Source organism: Beta vulgaris, chromosome 4 (assembly GCF_026745355.1).
Source record: "Beta vulgaris subsp. vulgaris cultivar EL10 chromosome 4, EL10.2, whole genome shotgun sequence".
NCBI lineage: Eukaryota > Viridiplantae > Streptophyta > Magnoliopsida > Caryophyllales > Amaranthaceae > Beta > Beta vulgaris.
The window spans coordinates 6,420,454-6,439,359 of record NC_079205.1 but is presented as its reverse complement, the minus strand read 5'-3'; the positions used below and the strand labels follow the sequence as shown (position 1 = coordinate 6,439,359).

Genomic DNA, 18,906 nt, shown 5'->3' with positions numbered 1-18,906 from the left:
TTTTTATTTTAATTACATGTAAAAACAACTATAAAAATAACGTATATATGTGGGACAATATCAACTATATCTTTGAAAATCATACTTTTCAAAATTGAGTTATATAAAGATAAAAATACATAATTACAATTTTGAACCTACAACATACCATGGTGGCATTACATGAATCAAATGAAAGTTTATCAACGACATTGCAAAGGTATTATGCAATTCACTAATTATTTTATTCATAGAATAATTATTGTATACATAATTATTCAGGTTTGTTTTTTCACATATATCTATATGTCAGATTTTTATTCTTTTCTCCATGAACTTGATTCTACTAAACTATTGGAAAATCAAGGTTCGCGTTTCTAGACTATTTGAGGTCACGTACCATAAAAAAAGGAGAAAGTTTGATAAGTCTTGATATGGTCATGATGGATGAAAAGGTATATTTTTCTCTTAAACAGTATTTTCGATTATTAGTAGAGGTTAGTTTTATATTTAAGTAATTATATTTATGATACTGTCATTATTATTATGATCTTTTTTTCACTTTTCCATCTTCCATTCTATATGCATTAGTATTTAGGAAAAATTGATAGGAACAGTCCCAACTATGGGCGTTCCGCCATTTCCGGTCCCAACTAAAGATTATTTCTGAGTAGTCCCAACTATGTATCATTTTTGCCAAATTTGGTTCCAGCAGGTTAATTACCTACTACAACAGGTAAAACGAACTTTTATTTTATTTTGTTCTCCCAAATTTTGTTTTCTTTATCCTCTAATAGTCATCCACCATCCCATCCCCCACCCTCAAAACTCCGACCCCCCCACCCCACCCAAACCTGCCACCCCTGCGACACCTCGTCCCCAACCCCAACTCTTGGAAGAAAATATAAGAAACATAAAAGGATGGCGCATGACAGAAGGTGAGGGTGGCAGCGGCAGACGACCGCCGTGTCTGGAAGGTGAGCTGGCGTATCATGGACACAGGGTAATGGTTTAGGTGGCAACGCAACCGGGTCGAATCAAAACCGCAGAGAAATACACATCAAATCTTCTGATTCTTCGAATCATTCTTATCATCTACATCTTATCTTGAACAATTCATCCCCAAAATTCTAAAATAAGAGAACAATCAACAACACCACTTTTTAAACCTAATTAAGTTATTTCGTAAAACCCCCTCTACTTTCTATCAGTTTACTCACTTTTTTTTTGGGGTTGTCCGATCCATTATTAGTTTACCTTTTTTTGGAATGCTTCCACCAATTATTATTGTTATTTATTTATTTATTTATTTATTATTATTATTATTATTATTATTATTATTATTATTATTATTACCTTCTTATTATAATTTACTTGGCCCATAACCTAGTGAAGTGAGGGTAAATTAATGTTGCCTCGTGTACAGTTGCTTTGCTTTTTTACTGTGCTAAAATAATGACAGTTGTACTTTGTAAAAGTGTGGATGATTTGATTTTGGATAAATGTTAGACTTCTATGACTAAGGCTACACGCAGAATTACTTCTTAAATAGTCGAGTATAATTGACCGTAAAAAAAAAAGGAACAAGTACTTCTCACAGAAGGAGCGTGAAGTGAGGGTAAATTAATGGTGCCTCGTGTACAGTTGCTTTGCTTTATTACTGTGCTAAAATAATGACAGTTGTACTTTGTAAAAGTGTGGATGATTTGATTTTGGATAAATGTTAGACTTCTATGACTAAGGCTACACGCAGAAGTATTTCTTAAATAGCCGAGTATAATTGACCGTAAAAAAAAAGAAGGAACAACTACTTCTCACAGAAGGAGCGTGAAGTGAGGGTAAATTAATGTTACCTCGTGTACAGTTGCTTTGCTTTTTTTTTTTGTTTTTGAAAAGTGAAACCTTTTCACTTTTTGTTATTGCTACTTAGTCCTTGTTAGAGGGCGATTGCTCTCTAATTATTAGTGATTTATCACTCCTTCTAAATATAAATGAGTGACGCTGTGTGAGAACCTCTAAAAAAAAGTCCAAAAGCGGCCCCAAAGTTTCCAAAAAGCGGCCCCAAAGTAGTACATAATTGATGAGGCCGGCCGACATAACTTCTGAAGAATCCGACAGGCCACCTTCGAACCCCGCGCGCGGCTCTATAGTCTTCACTATGTCCCGTACCTCTGACATTCTTACACTGTCACCCAAGATCCGATACCCTTTCCCTTCTCCCACGTGTACACGTGCCACTCACTTTCTCCTCAATTCACCACACGTGCCAACCTCATTTTTCTCTCTCCTCCCTTTTCCTTTCCCCCACACGCACTCTATGTGCGCAATAACACATTAACAACAATAACAAGTAACAACAACACTCCCTCCAAATTCCAATCTCTCCATGCACAAACCCAATCAAACCTCCATTATTCTCTTTCCTCCATCACAATTCACAACCTCAAATCACTTTCTAAATCCACTTCCGGTTTTCCGGCATTCATTCCCGGTTTTCCGATCTCGGAAAACCACTCCAAATACAAAACCTTCTGGAACTTTCTAGATAATGGAGTCGATACTTGCAAGAGCATTGGAGTATACGCTTAAATACTGGTTGAAATCTTTCACTAGAGATCAGTTCAAGTTGCAAGGACGCACTGCTCAGCTCTCCAATTTAGGTTTCCCAATTTTATGCAAATGATTTGAATTTTGTTTCGTGATTTGTTGAATTGAGCTAGAGTTTATGATGTAGGAACTATAAATGTGATGAGTTTTGAGATTTGTTTCGTTTAATTGTGTGATTTTGATTTTTAATGGTTGATTTTGGTTTTATTCTATCTAAATTGTAGATATCGATGGAGATGCTTTGCATTCGAGTCTTGGATTGCCGCCGGCGATTAATGTTACGACGGCAAAAGTAGGAAAGTTGGAAATTGTGGTATGTAGTTTGTTTTCTGGTTTTAATTGAGTATGATTTTGAGTTGATGATGGAAATTTTGATTAAATTTTACTTTCACATTGTTCCTACATTTCGGTGATTTATACGGAAGGATAAACATAGTAAAGTGGATAGTTGTTAGATTCGTCTTGACATATCGTAGTTGAAGATATTAATGGTCAAAGTTCTGATTTGGCAAGAGTGAAAGTCAAACTGTGTAGATTAAAAAGGAATATAGGTTGTATCTTGAATGGTAAATTGGTAATGCTTGAGATAGATATTAAGGGAGTGGAATAGGGGGAAATTATGTACGTGTAAAATGTATATTACTGGAAATTTCCTTTTAACTTTATAGATTGAGATTTTTTATTTTCGATTTCTTTTCTGGGGGTTGTTTTGAATGTAGCTACCGTCAGTAAGCAATGTGCAAGTAGAGCCAATTGTGGTGCAGATAGATAGGCTTGATTTGGTTCTTGAAGAGAATGCAGATGCAGATACGTGTCAAAGTAACAGCAGGTATAATCATAGCTTTCTCAATTCGAATTAAAACAAGTGATGCATTTCTATAGCTTGTATGTGACCTATAGTTTGCTTTTGCAAACATGTTTGGAGTATAATTAAGTATGTTTTTGCAGTGCCCAATCCACTAGTAGTTCAGGAAGGGGGAGCGGTTATGGATTTGCTGATAAGGTAAATTTTTTTTTCTTGTGAGCTGCTGGTTTTTGTGGCCTTAATCTTTTCACCTTATAAACAAAGCTTCAGGTTAAACTAGTTTAGATAAGGACTACCAAGTTCAGGGGCGGACCTATTAAGGGTCCTGGGTGGCACGTGCCCCACCAAAAAAAATCGGATTCTTTCGACTTTTAATGTCAAGCGAATTTTTACAATAGCTTAAAAGTAAAACGCACACAACAATTGCATATGATGCAACTTGGTCCAGTGGTTCTCTTAGTAACTTGTAATTGTTAGTTGTTGCGCGGCCCAGGTTCGACTCCCCCTACTACACGCATTTCTTCCTTTCGTTTTTTTTCCTTTTTCTTTTTTCCTTTCCTTTTTTTTCTTTTCTTTCTCGTTTGCTTGATACCTTTTCTTTTCTTTTCTTCTGTTTTTTCTTTTTCTTTTTTACTTCTTACTCTTTCTCTTCTTTATTTAGCATTTTTTTCTTCGCCATTTCGAATCTTCATTTCATATTTTAAATAGTATCCATCTTCGTGAATTATAGCTCTAAGTTTAACCATTTTTTGTTTGTGATATAACGATTACTTTTTCTTTCATTTACAAATAAATGCAACAATTTGACTTTCAACATTATTCAAATATATTAATTATGAGCAAGATCTATTTACAAATACTTAAAAATAAGTTTTACTATTTAAAATTTTGTTTTGATTTCTATTTACATTAAATAAATTTATATCAGCTTCTTATAAACTTTAGTAACAAATTGAAATAAAAGTTGCATTTCTTGATGAATGTGAAAGTCAATATGTTAAATATACTAAAAATGGAGATAGTATTGAATACTTAATATTATTTATTAAGGTTGTGAAAATTAAAGTGATGCATTGTTTTAAAATATGATATTATGATTTTTCTTTTGTAATTTGGTGCCCCACCAAATTCAAAATCCTGGATCCGCCCCTGACCAAGTTCATTTTACAAATAGAATAAGACTAAGTTGTGAATTGTGACAAGTTCAGAAAAGTGTTTGCAGGTGACAATAATCGTGTTGCTTTATCATATATGAAAAATGAACATAGCTTGAATGCGCTGCGATATGTTAATGCTGCTTTTTTCTTGATCCTAAACTTTTGTGTACTGTCTTTAGTCTTAACACACATTCGTTAAATGTCAGTGAACGACTTGAGCATTCTGAAGCTGTCATTTTTGTTCAGGCGACCTCCTATCCCTAATGCAAGCCTTGTTGATTGTCTGATTCACAAAACTTATATTTGCTGCAATAACCTTGCTGACTGTCTAATACACAGAACCCATATTCCCTGCAATAACCTTGTTGACTGTCGAGTACACAAAAACCATATTTGCAGCATACATGTACTGGATCTAGTCTGCTTTACTGTAGGAACATCTAGTACTTTTGGTTCACCTTGCTGTACTAGGCATGATAACGAAAATATGGGAATGATCCTTTTGACTTATGTGAGATCCAAATGGTTTGCGTTATAATATATGGATGCTAAAAGAAACTTGTGGTAGCTGTAGAAGAATTAGCATAATTATCTTTTGATTCGACATCTCATCGATGTTTGCTGACAGGACAAATATGTCACTGTCAATTTCTTCTTCTAGATTTTTCATTTGGCAGTGTAAATAAGCTCTAGTTTTCTCGTGTTTTATGTATGTTTAAGCAAACCTCATCTTGTTAGATTTATCATCTGGTTTATACTTATCAATCGCCTCAAATATCCCTAGGACTTTGTGTATTTATCTGTTATCACTTTTGACAATGGTAACAAGTCCATATTAGTGGTGGAGACAACATGGGATGGATCTTTGTACATCTTCGACATTGAGGTCGTTGTTTTTTGGATCATAATCTAGTCCCTACTATTTACCATAAAGTGCTGCTTCCACATAGCGTGTCTATGTTCTACACAGATTGCACGTAGCTTTGTTTAGTAGGGTCACTTGGCTACAGCTGAGGGAAGTGAGGACTACCATCATGTGCTTTATATCAAAAAGGATGGTTTTATAATCACTTATCACCTGTCATTTCACTTTCCATGAAAAATTTAGGAGATCTGAGAGAGCGAAGAATAGTGGAATGCGTTGATTAAAAAATTAGCATTTGACGTCTATCCCTGTTACCAACCAGCTAGAGGCGGTAATATTATAATTGGCGTAGTCAACGTCGAGGAGTAATCCCTTTGGTCTAGGACCTCTCCTCTCTAATGTCTTTTCTTTTGCTTTTTTCACTCGAATGATTGTTGTCTTCTTGATAGTCGCAAGAAACGTGGTTGAAAATTGTAACCTACAAAACTTGCATTCCAAGTTTTATTCATGCTTTTATCATTATTGAGTAGCTGTTTTGCTTCAACTTTGACAATTGTCATGCTTTATTGTGCGTGCATTTGGTGGAAGAAGCTTCTTTTAATGGACAACTAGTTTGTAGGCCCAGGCCATGTCCCAGGAACTTATAGTTTTCATTATAATATTTTACTTTAAAATGATATCACCAAATATCATTTGGTTTAGTGGTTAAGACTTTAGTATATAAACTTGAAGTCATGGGATCAAATCCTATATAATGCATTTACTATTGTTTTTGTTGTATATGGATCACATGTAGTAAAACAACCCAAGGGAAAGCGCTACATGGCGCCATTCCTTCGTTAAGAACACCTTTTACTATATTAGTATAGATTATTTTTCGCCATGAGCATTAGTGAATTCCTGACTGCGTTTCTCCATCAGCCTTACCAACAGAAACCACATCTTGTTTCCTCCATATCTTACTATCTTTGCTGCATCAGATTGCTGATGGGATGACTATAGAAGTACAAACTGTCAACCTTTTACTTGAAACTCGAGGAGCTGGTCGTCGTCAAGGTGGAGCAACATGGTAATGTTATTTTTTTGTCTTTAGTATAAATCTCGTTTGCGAATATTCGTAATACTGGAAAATCGAGCTGCATTTGACCCTCACATTCTAGCTGATGGCTGTATATTTATATCACTATTGTATTATGTTTTGTAGGACGCCTCCTATGGCATCCATTACTATTCGTAACCTTCTACTTTACACTACTAATGAGAACTGGGAGGTCAGTGGACTGGTACCCTCTATTGTTTTTTTCTTACCTCATGCAAATATTTATACATCCAATTGTTTTCTGTCAGGTTGTAAATCTTAAAGACGCAAGAGATTTCTCCAGCAACAAGGATTTCATCTATGTTTTCAAAGTAAATAAGCCAGCTTGCATGTTTCAACTTATGATATTAAGTGTTCAGTTTCATTATATTGTTGTCTTATTTTTTCAGTTCCTGTGTTAACTTTAACATATCCATAAATTTCTCTTTTTTGATACTTATTCAACCCACGGAATCACAATTTATTCTCTTTTCTTATCTGCCAGAAACTTGAATGGGGATCTCTGTCCATTGATCTCCTTCCTCACCCTGACATGTTTATGGATGTCCGTGTTCAAGAGGGATCAAATAAGAGAGATGATGATGGAGCAAAACGTTCTTTTTTTGGTGGAGAGCGCTTTCTCGAGGGGATATCGGGACAGGCTTATGTAATTTTTATTTCTCATTTGAATTTGCATGCATCTGTAAATGATATCATTAAGAAGTCAGTTATAAAATTTTGTTTGTTTTCCCATCAGATCACTGTACAAAGGACACAACTAAATGATCCTATGGGGCTTGAGGCCAGGTTGCATATAACTGAAGCTGTTTGTCCTGCTTTGAGTGAACCAGGTAAGTGAGACACAAGCTTTGGTTATATTTCATTCTGACGTGCTCTCTGTAGTTAACTACTGTTCTGTTGACCAGGACTACGAGCTTTTCTTCGCTTCTTGACGGGACTATACGTCTGTCTTAATAGAGGAGATGTGGATCCAAGGGCACAAAAGGTTCTGCCTGACCTTTCGTACTAGTTTAAAATTATTGTTGTCTAGCTTTTATTAAATGTTACCTTTGTATCCTCAGCGATCTACAGAAGCAGCTGGATGTTCATTAATTTCCATAATTGTTGATCATGTTTTTCTCTGCATTAGAGACACAGGTCAGTTTCATTCAGACTTTGTTCAACTTTTTCTCATCTCTGGCTTGCAATGCTAGTATAACCCATGGATTGGATGTCAATAGTATAACTGATGGATTGGATGTCAATAGTGTCTTCGACTTCTAGTATATGATTAAAATCTGACACGCTGGCATTTTAATTTTCTTGCAGAATTTAGGCTTGAACTGTTGATGCAGTCGCTCTGCTTTTCACGGGTATGGTCTTGTCTAACTTCTGATGAAGGTGGTTTTGGTCTGAACATTCAAAAATTACACAAGTGATGCCAAAAATCAGAACAATAAATTTATTAACTTTTTTATTTCTGGTTACTTCTCTGTATATGTTTGATTGCTTGTATTGTGGTGAATTAAGTATTCTCATTAGAACAGAAGGATATTTGTTGAGGGATCTGAATCCTCCAAAAAAATAAAAAAAAGGGCAATGCGGTTGAAGCCATATAAATAATTTCCGATCATCATGAGTCTGATTCTTCTCTTATTTGGTAAAAGATTTAGCGTAGTTTCCTTACAGAGAGACCACAAATTTGATTGCGGTTACAGCAGATCTTAGCCAAAGAAAAATAAAGAAGATTCCAGACTCAGTGGACTGGTGCTTTTAGATGCACACGTAAAACAGAAAGGGAATCCCAACTCCCAAGTTTGCATATTGGTGGCTGGGGATGGAATATCCTAGTTCACCTCTGCACAATAGGAAGTCCTGGATCTCTTCTTGTGTGTTGTGGTCTTGAATTGTTAAGCTAGTGGAAGTGGTTTAAGTTGCTAATTTACTTGGTTGCAAGTAGTATTTGTGATGATAGATAAACCAATCCTGGTAAGAAAGTGTGAAGGGACTGAAGTCAACTGCTTTGGGGCAGAACTTATTTGCAGGAGCTGCCTGTCAAACTTCGCTGGGAACAATGTACTGAGTACTGACTACTGATAATTGGTGCTACCTCATAAGATGCATGAATCATGGAGACACTGCTGGATCTTTATGAACACATGTTAGTCAGATATCATTATCTCCAAATTAGCCTTTGAAATTATTCTCTGTTCAGGATCATCCTCTGTTGAATCGTGCCTTTCATATTCACATTGAAATATCTGCCATTTTCTAACAATTTTGTCAATCTTCATCCCTCTATTTCTTTCTATTTGTTTGACGCTTCAGCTCACTTTTCCCTTTTTTTTGGTCTTCTTTGCTGAGTTTGGTGGTGGGTAGAATCTTTTCTCTATCTCCGATCCCCTTGCTTTTCATTTGTTTGCTCTCTAGCTCTTCTCCCTGCTGCCTTGCGTTGGCTTCCTGTCATTCTAGTGTGGTCTTAGTCCATACCCTCACTCCATGGATCTATAGAAGCACACTAAATTGTCATCCCTGGTGGATTTTGGTGACCTGTACATATTTGAACAGGAGCTATCTGTAATAAATTGGTTTAGGGGGAGGGATAATATGGGTAGTATAATATAATTAGGTGAGCTTGGGGAGTAAGTAAGTAAATAACTCTATAAATAGAAGGAATTAGTGTTAAGGGGGGGATATGAAGAATATATTTGAGAGTTTATTTTAGTGGTTAGCTTTGGGAGTGTGTCAAGTCCAGGGAATTAAAACTCTCCCGTTCCGTTACAAAACGGCCGTTCTGTAATGGATTTTGGATTTGCCGTTCCGCGAAATCCCGTTACGGAATGCCATAATAAAATTCACATACTTCTCGCCGCGTTGTCCGTTCCGTAACGCAAACTCGCCGCATTAGAACGCTTTTATCCCAGTTACATCCGTTCTTTTAAAACATTGGCCATATTCGTTCTATGATTTAATTATATAGTTGATGAAACATGATATTCTATTAGATTTGACTATATTATGTTGTAATAATGCTTCATAAACTAAAAAGTGCAAATAAAGTTGAAACATATTTATGTGAATTTTTTTAAAAAATTCACGCCACGTCGGCCGCGAAACGTTCTATTTGCCCGTTACAAGCCGTTCCCGCGACAACGTTACCGTTCCCGCAAACGCGACCGCGACCGAGTTTTTTTCCCCTGGTCAAGTCACTCGAAAACTTGATAATTATCCTTTTATTTTCTGTAATTTGCATTTCCATCAATCAAATATCATCATCTTCTTCCTTTATTCTTCTGCCAACATACCCAGTTCATTACACTATCCAATTTTTTTTAATTACCTAAACACACATTTGGTCTTTAAAGTCACATGGCCAAAGCTAGCAAAATGCTTGATCAACAAGGATGATAAATTAAGTAGAGACAGTTGTCTGTTGCTTACGCCATGTTTGGTTCAATCATCTCTACTTTCCTACGTTGGGAATTCATTTGGTTCATGGATCAGCTCCCAAGGATTTGCTTTAGAAAAATGAAGACGATCCTCATGGGCTAAGTAGTACTTTGTGTATTAGATGTACATGTGAATCTCCTTGGTGACCAATTCCCAGCTCCATGGTAATTGAATTACATAGGCTCTTAGTTTGATAGAAGTGACTTTACTGAACATTGTATTTTCTCTTTCTTGTTTTTTTCTTTGAACCTGAATTTCCCGGGTCTATTTGCACTCAAACAAGCAGAGACTTAGGACTTTAATTATGTGTAAGGGCAGGTTGAGTGATTTGGAGAACTGCATTTTATAGCCATTATCAGATATGCTAAAATTATGAAAAATACTGGCAAGGCAGCTAGACAGTGTTACTAGAATGGGTGATCAAATATGCTTCTACTTGTAATAGATGGATAGTTCTGCTCATCGTGCCAGACAGGTTTAGCCTCAATCATAGGAAAAGTCTTCATGATTATTGGGTACAATGAGTTCACAAACAGGAGATTGTGTATTGGATTTTAAAGCAGGGTACCCTCACTGTGAAGATGAAAGGGGGTGAGGTGTTAAGGTGTTGAGGCAAATGATTGTTAGCTGTATCAAAAAATGAAGTAAGAGATGGATAATGATGGCAACTCATCAAAATAAGCAACGATAATTGGAAAATTTGACATTAAAAACTTGCTGTTTAATCAGGAAGGTACATGTGATCTTAGGGTCATCTTCTTCGTCTTAAAAAAAGGAAGTTTAAGGGGTGATCATATCTAGTCACGGTTCTTCAGGCCCAAATCAAGTGTAAAGATCAGGTGAAATCTAAGTCTGATAAGGTCCAATGATGTCTAATAAGTCACTTGAGATAAGTTCACATGCAGAACCCATAGCAGTCGTCTTCATCTACTGGTCTTCTTTTACTTACTGTGTTCAAATCTTATACTGAATTTCTGTGGATGTACTTGTCTACGGCTTCCGCTTATTGGTGTTACTATTTTTGTCAGGCAAGTACATCTGATGGAGAAAATGCCAAAAACTTGACCCAAGTTATGATTGGTGGACTTTTTTTGAGGTAAACTCCATATCTATCTATTGTTTGTCTTTCGCCCTCTGATTTCCTTGATTTTTGTGTTAACTTCATATTGTATTTGGCCTTATGCATTACAGAAATATTTACCGGGAGAAATCTCTGGTCTCTGAATATCTTTTATTGCATACCATATTTCCAGATGGTTTATTGGGGTTTATAAATCACCATAGTTTGGTACCTAAACCATTTAATGCCTACATATTTTTTTTATTGCTCGATTACGTTCATGTGAATTATCTCTTTTAGCTTGACCATTTACTTGCAAATCACTCATCAGTGGGAATTAAATTTCATTGTGTATTCTTTGAGTTTTGGAAATCATATCTTATCAAGTTTTTGCCGTTAAAGAAATACTTGCTTTCTCAACTTTTCAGTTACCTTTAGATTTGACTAGGTCATCGGGATTCCAGTTCAATAAATTTATATTGGGGTGTTCATGTTCATTTGACTTACTATTGACTGTTTTCCTATTACGATTAATCAGTTTGTGGGTGATCCTCGAGATTTTTCTTTGAGGCTTGGCGGCTGTAAGATTTCGAGTTTTAGCTCCTACCTTTAGCTTTGTAGTATGGCTGCAGAGTGTTTTCTCAAGATTTCCCCCCTCCCCCAAATACATAAAATAATTATAGCCAAAATTGGATGGCTGGGTTGTACTTGCAGGTAGGCTCTATATGTAATTATTAACTAGAAAGAGATTTTTCGCTGATTTTTGATTTTGAGTTTTAGACATTTTCTGATCTAATGTTGAACAATCACTTCGTATATGAGAATTTTTTGTTATAGGTTGAGGATTCAAGTCGTAGTATGTGAACTTATATCATATTTGTTTTATGAGACAATAGAATACTATAGTCTTGCGAACAATGGACTTTGATACAGAGGATTACCACACGGCGTGCATTTGTTATAAGCAATGCCTTTTAATATGTGTTTAGATGTGAGTTATAATTTATTTCCACGAAGGGGTATGTGACGTGTTCGTGGATTTTTACAATGCAGGGATACATTTTCTCGACCTCCGTGCACTCTTATCCAACCATCAATGCAGGCATTAGGAAACGACTTTCAGCAGATTCCTGACTTTGGTATCAGTGGTTCTGTTTTCTGTTTCTTTTATAAAGTTCGCCAAATATTGTTCAAATTATGTATTAGCTATATATCCTAAAGTCAGGAAGCTTCCAATACTAGTTATTGGCTAATTTGGTTTGCAATTGGAGCCTATGAGTGGTGGACTATCCTGGAATTTTCTGTCAGGCAGAATATAAAAAAAGAACTTATAAAACAATTATGTAAAATGAAAAAGCACTCGGAAAAGGAAATTTTTTCTAAAGTCCCTCACCCCCTTCTCTGTGAGTGTGTGGCACTTTTCTTACCTTAATTGTCTAGGTCTGATTCTATCTCTTCTTTTGGGCAGCAAAGGACTTTTCACCTCCAATATATCCTCTGGGAGATGAACATTGGAAATTGAATGAGGCTGCCTCGTTTATAAACATCCATTCTCTGCAGGTGACGCCCTCGCCGGCTCCTCCATTGTTAGCTTCACAGACAGTAATTGCCTGCCTGCCTCTTATGGTATGCTTTCAGTTATCATATCTCTAATTTATATTGGGTTAGATTATGGTTCTGCAGTGTAAACTGCAGCTTTGGTTCTCTGTGTGCAGATCCATCTTCAGGAAGAGTCCTGTTTGAGAATATGTTCCTTTTTAGCTGACGGAATTGCAGTCAATACTGGTTCTGTCTTGCCGGATTGTTCCATAAATTCTCTTAGGTTCACTCTAAAAGAACTAGATCTTACAGTTCCATTGGACGCTGCAAAGGCAGCTAATGATGCCTGCAATAGTGAGACTGCTTTCCAGGACTTGTTTGCTCAAGCTAAGCTTCACATAGAAAATCTGTTTCTGTCCGAATGCCCTGCACTACGTATGACTGTGCTTGAGTTGGAGAAGGATCCTTCTTGTTTCTGCCTCTGGGATGATCAACCTATTGATGGGAGCCAGAAAAAATGGTCTGCTGGAGCTTCATACATAAGTTTATCTCTTGAAAAATCAGATGATGCAGATGTTGAGAAAAATTCTTCTGATTCTTCTTTGAGATTGTGGAGATGTGTTGAGGTGAAGGAGGTCTGTATTGAGGTAGCTATGGCAACTCTAGATGGAAGCCTACTAGTTCATGTTCCTCCTCCCGGGGGTATTGTGAGAGTTGGTATTGCATGCAAGCAATACTGCTCCAATACTTCTGTTGAGCAGTTGTTTTTTGTCCTGGATCTCTACGCTTATTTCGGAAAAGTAAGTGAGAAGATAGCTTTAGTAGGAAAGAGCAGTAAACTGACAATCCAAAGAACTCAATCTTGGAATGGTGAGCTTATTTCTAAGGCTCCCAGTGATACCGCAGTGAGCTTTATCATAAAGGGCCTTCAACTAAGATTTCTGGAAAATTCCTGCAAGACTACACAAGGGAAGCCTTTGGTTCAATTCATGGGGGAAGATCTGTTTATTAAAGTAGGTCATCGAACCCTTGGTGGTGCCATTGCTATCTCGTCTAATATACGCTGGGAAACTGTGGAACTGGATTGTTTAGATGTGGAGGGTAACTCCGCGCTTGCAAATGGTGCAATGTCAACTTCCTGTACAAATGGTTCTCTGGTAAATGCAAATGGATGTCCACAGCTCAGAGCTGTATTATGGGTAGAGCGAAAAGATCAGAATCAGTTAAGGGGAAGGACAAAGCATGCTTCTCCGTTCCTCGATGTTAACATTGTGCATGTGATTCCTTCCCAAGCTCAAGATGCTGATTGTCATAGCTTAAATGTGTCAGCTTGTATTGATGGTGTTCGTCTGGGTGGAGGAATGAACTATTCTGAAGCTTTATTGCATCAGTTTGGTATTCTTGGGGCTGATGGGGGCCCTAGTGAAGGACTTTTGAAAAGGTTGGAGAATTTGTCTAGCAGTCCATTGTCAAAGGTCTTCAAGGCACCATCTCATGCTGTGGATCACGTGAAAGAAAGTATGAGAAATGTCTTACTAATCTATTTGTAGTGCATGAACTGAAAATCTTGCATGAACTCATCTCATATGATATGTACTTGCCCTCGTTCTTCTAATCCGAGTGCAGTCGTGCTTGAATTCTTGGCATTTCTAAAAACCTTTTGTAAATAATCTTTTTCATTTTGCAGATGGAACATGTGATACTAACCATGATAGTTTTCTCTCTCACCTGGGAAGGCCAGATGAGGTGGATGTGTCGGTTGATCTTAGAAATTGGTTGTTTGCTCTTGAAGGCGCTGCAGAGATGATAGAAAGCTCATGTGTTAATAATGGTGAAAATTCTAATAGGGAAGATAGGTCTTGGCATACTACTTTTAAGAGCTTGAAGATTAAGGCAAAAAATAGTCCAAAGCCAAAGGACCTAACAAAATACAATGTGAAGTCCAACGGCGTTCACAGATATCCAGTGGAACTGATAACGGTAAGGATTCATCCTGTGTCTTCTGTTTTCCCCAAAACTCGTTTTCTGCAAATCCCCTGGTTGCTTTTTTTCTATGCAAATACTGATGCTTAACTAAGTAAAGGGTCTATTTTGGCAGAATGGTAGTTTAGCTTAATCTTCTGATCCATCTGATTATTTTTTACCAGTCTGCCGGAATTAAGCATCTATTTCTTGTATGTCAATTCTGCTTCTTTTTGTTTTGAGAATCATTTGCACATTTGAGAACCTGGAAGTTGTTATTTTGACTTCCCAAAAGGGTGTCCTACAATTTTAATTGAGGAAGCTTGTATTGGGAGTTGTGCTCGTAGGGAGGACTGCAGGTAACTAAGTCAAAGTGCAAATATTACTTTCTTAAGAATAATGTGAATAAAAATTCAAGGATGGTCAATATGCAATCTTTGTACTGATCTTTTAATAGTGTTGGTCAAAGATTATGCTTTGGATATGACAATTCTGAAGGACTAAATCGTCTAGAAGAAAGAGCTGGTGTATGTCACGTATTGTTTCAACAGATTGGCGAGGATGGAATATGGAAAAAGGATTAATATCCCTATGATGTTTTGGTTGCAAGGTTTTTTGAATGTATATGTTTCCTGCTTCTTACAAGATAGTACGAGAAAATTGTGTGATTAGCATTGTTCTTGGTTTTGCCAACTCGTCACCTTGACCCTTAGGTTCCAACATTCACACAACACTGTGGGCGATATGATGCTGGTATGTCTGGGATACATCCTAAAAGTTTATGACTATGGAATTGACAAGGAAAAAAGAGGAGAGGGAGTAATCTCAGATTGGCATACCAACATTAACTGCCTGTTTGGTTATTGGTTACAAATAGTGGTAATGGTAATGAATTTTAGTGTAAATTTTTAAAGTTCTCATGTCAATGACCATGAGAATGAAACTTTATCACAAAACATGAGTTTTCCTTGATAAATTTCCATTACCACCCAATACCACCTTCCCAAGTGGTAATGGATAGTAATGACATTTTAGGAAGAAAATGGATATTTTGGGATGGAGTAGCATCACTATATGTAATGACATTGGATTTCTAGTACAAATTTACACTATAATGCATTACCATTTCCACCATTTATGACCTCTTACCAAACGGGCCGTAATTTTCTTTGATGTTGCCTTTCCTATAGAAGGGTACATAGCTAAGAATGGTGCTGCAATATAGTTTTTAAATGTAGGATTCGAATGGTAGCAGAGTAGATCTGTTGATTAAAGATGATATTTTTAAATCAAACATTGAAAATTTAGGAATTTTTATGATGATCGTGCAGTGAGTTAGATTGTGCATTTTTTATTTCATTCATTGTTAATACCATCACTGCTCTTGCCGTCTTCTCTATTGACAGATAGTCGCATCTGTTAGTCTCTACTGGCGAAGTTTTTTATGCTGCTGTCTGCATGAAGGACGTGTCTATTTCATCTGTTAGCTCTTTTCTTTTTCTGCAACCTCTATGCTCTCTATGTAGACTTGGATTGACGAAAGATTAGAGCAGCGAAGTGTCTGTAATTTTTTTTTTCTCTAGTCTCTAGATGTTTGTTTTTATGGGTACACGGGCCTTTTTTATTTAAAGTAATTTCTCTGATTTATAAGGGAAGTAAGATTATTTTGTCTAACCCTTTGTTTGGTTGCTTTTTACATCTTTTTTTAAGTAACCCTAGGACAATGTTAGACGAGTCATACCGCAGACCAGTATCTAGGTACCTGTGATCTTTTTCGTGTCTCCTAAAATCTGAAACTCAACTCTTGGATCCTGTGATCCCTACTCATGGCCATAGTTCTTCGGAGAGTCTGACTGTCTGAGTACTGAGTAGCATAGGTCAGTATCCCATGTTTGTCATTCACAGCTTATGTAAGGTCACTGATGTGCAATGTGCACAGATTGGCGTTGAAGGTTTGCAGACCTTAAAACCTCAAGTCCAAACAAGCATCGATGCAGTGGAGTTTCCTGCCAGCGCTACTAGAGAAGCAGATATGAAGAAAGCGGGAGGAGTAAATGTTGAGGCTCGTGTGGTTGTCTCTGAAGATAATATTGAAGACGGATTAGGCAACTGGATGGTTGAAAACCTTAAGTTCTCAGTTGAACAACCGGTATAAGTATCTTAATTGACCAATATATGCTTTTAACCAACTATTGTATGCCTTTTGACGTTCATACTCATTGCTGCTTGGGCGCATTTCTCTGTAGATTGAGGCTGTTGTTACCAAGAATGAGCTACAGCATCTTGCCTTTCTTTGCAAATCTGAAGTCGATTCTTTTGGAAGAGTAGCTGCTGGAGTCTTGCGGCTTCTGAAGCTGGAGGGTGTTTTAGGCCAAGCAACCATTAATCAGCTAAATAACCTTGGTATATTCTGAAGTTCTTATTCAGCAGTTTAATTTTCTGTCCCAAATATATAGGTTGATAAAAGTGTAAATAGTCCTCTTGGCTGTGTAACTGGTTGGGTGCTATAATGCTATTGTCTTATCAGTACTGTTGTATGGGTTATGATGTTCCAGGTGTGCTATGACGTAGAAATATTGACACTTTGTTGAGTAATTTGTAATTACCCAAAAGAAGAAAATGGAGAGAGAGAGAGAGAAAGGCAAATGATTGTTTACCTTCACGCTATGTGGCGAAGAAGGATTTCAAAATCTTGCTGTAGCTTAGAAGCCTGGTTGTAATGTATGTTTGTGAGGGGCTTACATTAGCTTTAGACATCAAAGAAATGCCAATTATCATGAAACAGCACCATGAGGGCAAGTTTTTTGAATGGGGGTAGCATTTGGGGAGTAAATCTTTGTGAAATGTATGAAATAGGAAAGTGAGTAAATCTTTGTTAAGCGGAGGCACTAATATGCAAAAAATGAAGGTAGTAAACCACATAGATCAATGAGTATTGTGCTTGTGTTGGCACAAATTATGGTACATTTTTGTGGGTAGTAAGGTTTTCTCTTTCCTTAAAAAAAAAATTTCTCTTTTATGGTTGTATAGGGTGAATTGTTGATCTACTAAACCAGTCAACTTTGACTACATACTACCTCAACAATAATTCCCTCAACGTCTGGCCAGAAAGAGTTTGTTTTTATTTATAATACCTTTTTTTAATTGGTACAGACTACAGAGCAAAAGAGTTGTTAATCTTCCATAATTCTTATTTCCAGTACAAACATTAAAATACAGCGACCAGTGACCACCATTGTGTAGTTCAGCCCTCTGACGGTTACCTCAATCCAGGCATGCCTTAGAAGGATAATCATGAGTCTTGTGAAGTAGACTAACACTAATTGAAAGCTGCTCTTTGATTTTTTAAGTCAACATCTTAGCAGTTTGAAGTTGATATCTACAGTGTTGTTTAGCAGTAGGGGGTAGGGGGGGAGGGAACATTTACAGGCTCTAACTTCTTAGTCTTTTTTAGTAACTCAGGTGCTTGATCATGTGAAGTTAAATTTGTCATATTTAAATACCCTTCTGCAGATATAAATGTCAAGCTGATAGTGTAATTTAAGCTGGTAATGTGAGTATGTGACAATTAAATCAGGACGGGGTATTATCTATGGTTAGCATTAGGATCTGTGTCAGAGTAGCATTTCATCTTATCTTTGTTTCATTTCTTCACTGATCTGGTATTTATATGTCGTGGCATGCAGGAAGTGAAGGCCTGGATAAATTTTTTACCCCAAAACAGCTCACCCGAGGTGAGAATGCTGTCTTTGAGCATAGCCTTTCAAATGGATTGGGGAATAGCCCACATCCATCATCGAGAACCATTGTGACCTTGCTTGACAAGGAACTGGAGGATACAGAATCCAAATGTGCTGCCCTGATTGCAAACATCGGTGAATCAAAGGATTCCTCACAACTCCTTGATCGCGCCAAAGAACTTGGTCAACAAATTGAAAGCCTACATAGTTTATTGAAGCAGTTGAAGGCTCAAGGTTAGCTTTTTATGTCATTCTTTCTCTACAAGTTCAGAAAACAGGGAGGAAAATTCCAACCCTGTTTAGTATATTTTTGGTGATTCTTTTTTGTACATAGTCATATATAATATATTATACGAGCATGTAGACAATAATACTAATAAGAAGCATTCACTTAGATAAAAAAAGGTTTGTATCTTGAATGTGAAATTTTGTATTTCCACGCACGAAAGGCAAGGGAAGTGTAGTGAAGTCTCTTCAATCCAATTTGAAATTTTGGCAATGTATTAACAACATTTTTTTTTCTTCTATGGAAGTTTATAGTTATTGTTGAGCCTTTTTCTTTTTTCTTTCACTTGTTTTCTTTTTCGAGCTGTGTGATGATCTGATGAAGAACTGGGGGATGAATATGAAATTTGCCTTTTAAATTTTAATCCATCTATTGATG

At 36.8% G+C, this 18,906-nt stretch overlaps 1 protein-coding gene across 2 annotated transcripts; it reads left to right on the top strand.

Annotated features, from left to right (window-relative positions):
• Nucleotides 1-2,140: 2,140 nt before the first annotated feature.
• On the top strand, nucleotides 2,141-18,792 carry LOC104907084 (hypothetical protein). Of its 2 annotated transcripts, none has more exons than XM_048642693.2 (20): nucleotides 2,141-2,639; nucleotides 2,811-2,899; nucleotides 3,306-3,415; nucleotides 3,535-3,589; nucleotides 6,394-6,482; nucleotides 6,618-6,684; nucleotides 6,761-6,823; nucleotides 6,997-7,158; nucleotides 7,249-7,342; nucleotides 7,418-7,497; nucleotides 7,574-7,649; nucleotides 7,821-7,864; nucleotides 10,970-11,037; nucleotides 12,055-12,149; nucleotides 12,470-12,627; nucleotides 12,717-14,058; nucleotides 14,228-14,520; nucleotides 16,442-16,651; nucleotides 16,749-16,905; nucleotides 18,189-18,792. In XM_048642693.2, exons 1-20 carry the CDS (start codon nucleotides 2,528-2,530, stop codon nucleotides 18,479-18,481), a joined length of 3,657 nt encoding a protein of 1,218 aa, XP_048498650.1. In that variant the 5' UTR covers nucleotides 2,141-2,527; the 3' UTR covers nucleotides 18,482-18,792. The 2 variants fall into 2 exon arrangements, with proteins under 2 accessions (XP_048498650.1, XP_010694256.2); XM_010695954.4 differs by having other exon boundaries at nucleotides 2,144-2,639; nucleotides 12,055-12,140.
• The last annotated feature ends 114 nt before the right edge of the window (nucleotides 18,793-18,906 follow it).

Coding starts and splice junctions, on each gene's coding strand:
- LOC104907084 (XM_048642693.2), top strand. CDS start 2,528: ATGGAGTCGATACTTGCAAGAGCATTGGAGTATACGCTTAAATACTGG. Junction 12,150..12,469: donor TCCTGACTTTGGTATCAGTG/GTTCTGTTTTCT, acceptor TCTTTTGGGCAG/CAAAGGACTTTTCACCTCCA. Junction 14,059..14,227: donor TGTGGATCACGTGAAAGAAA/GTATGAGAAATG, acceptor TTCATTTTGCAG/ATGGAACATGTGATACTAAC.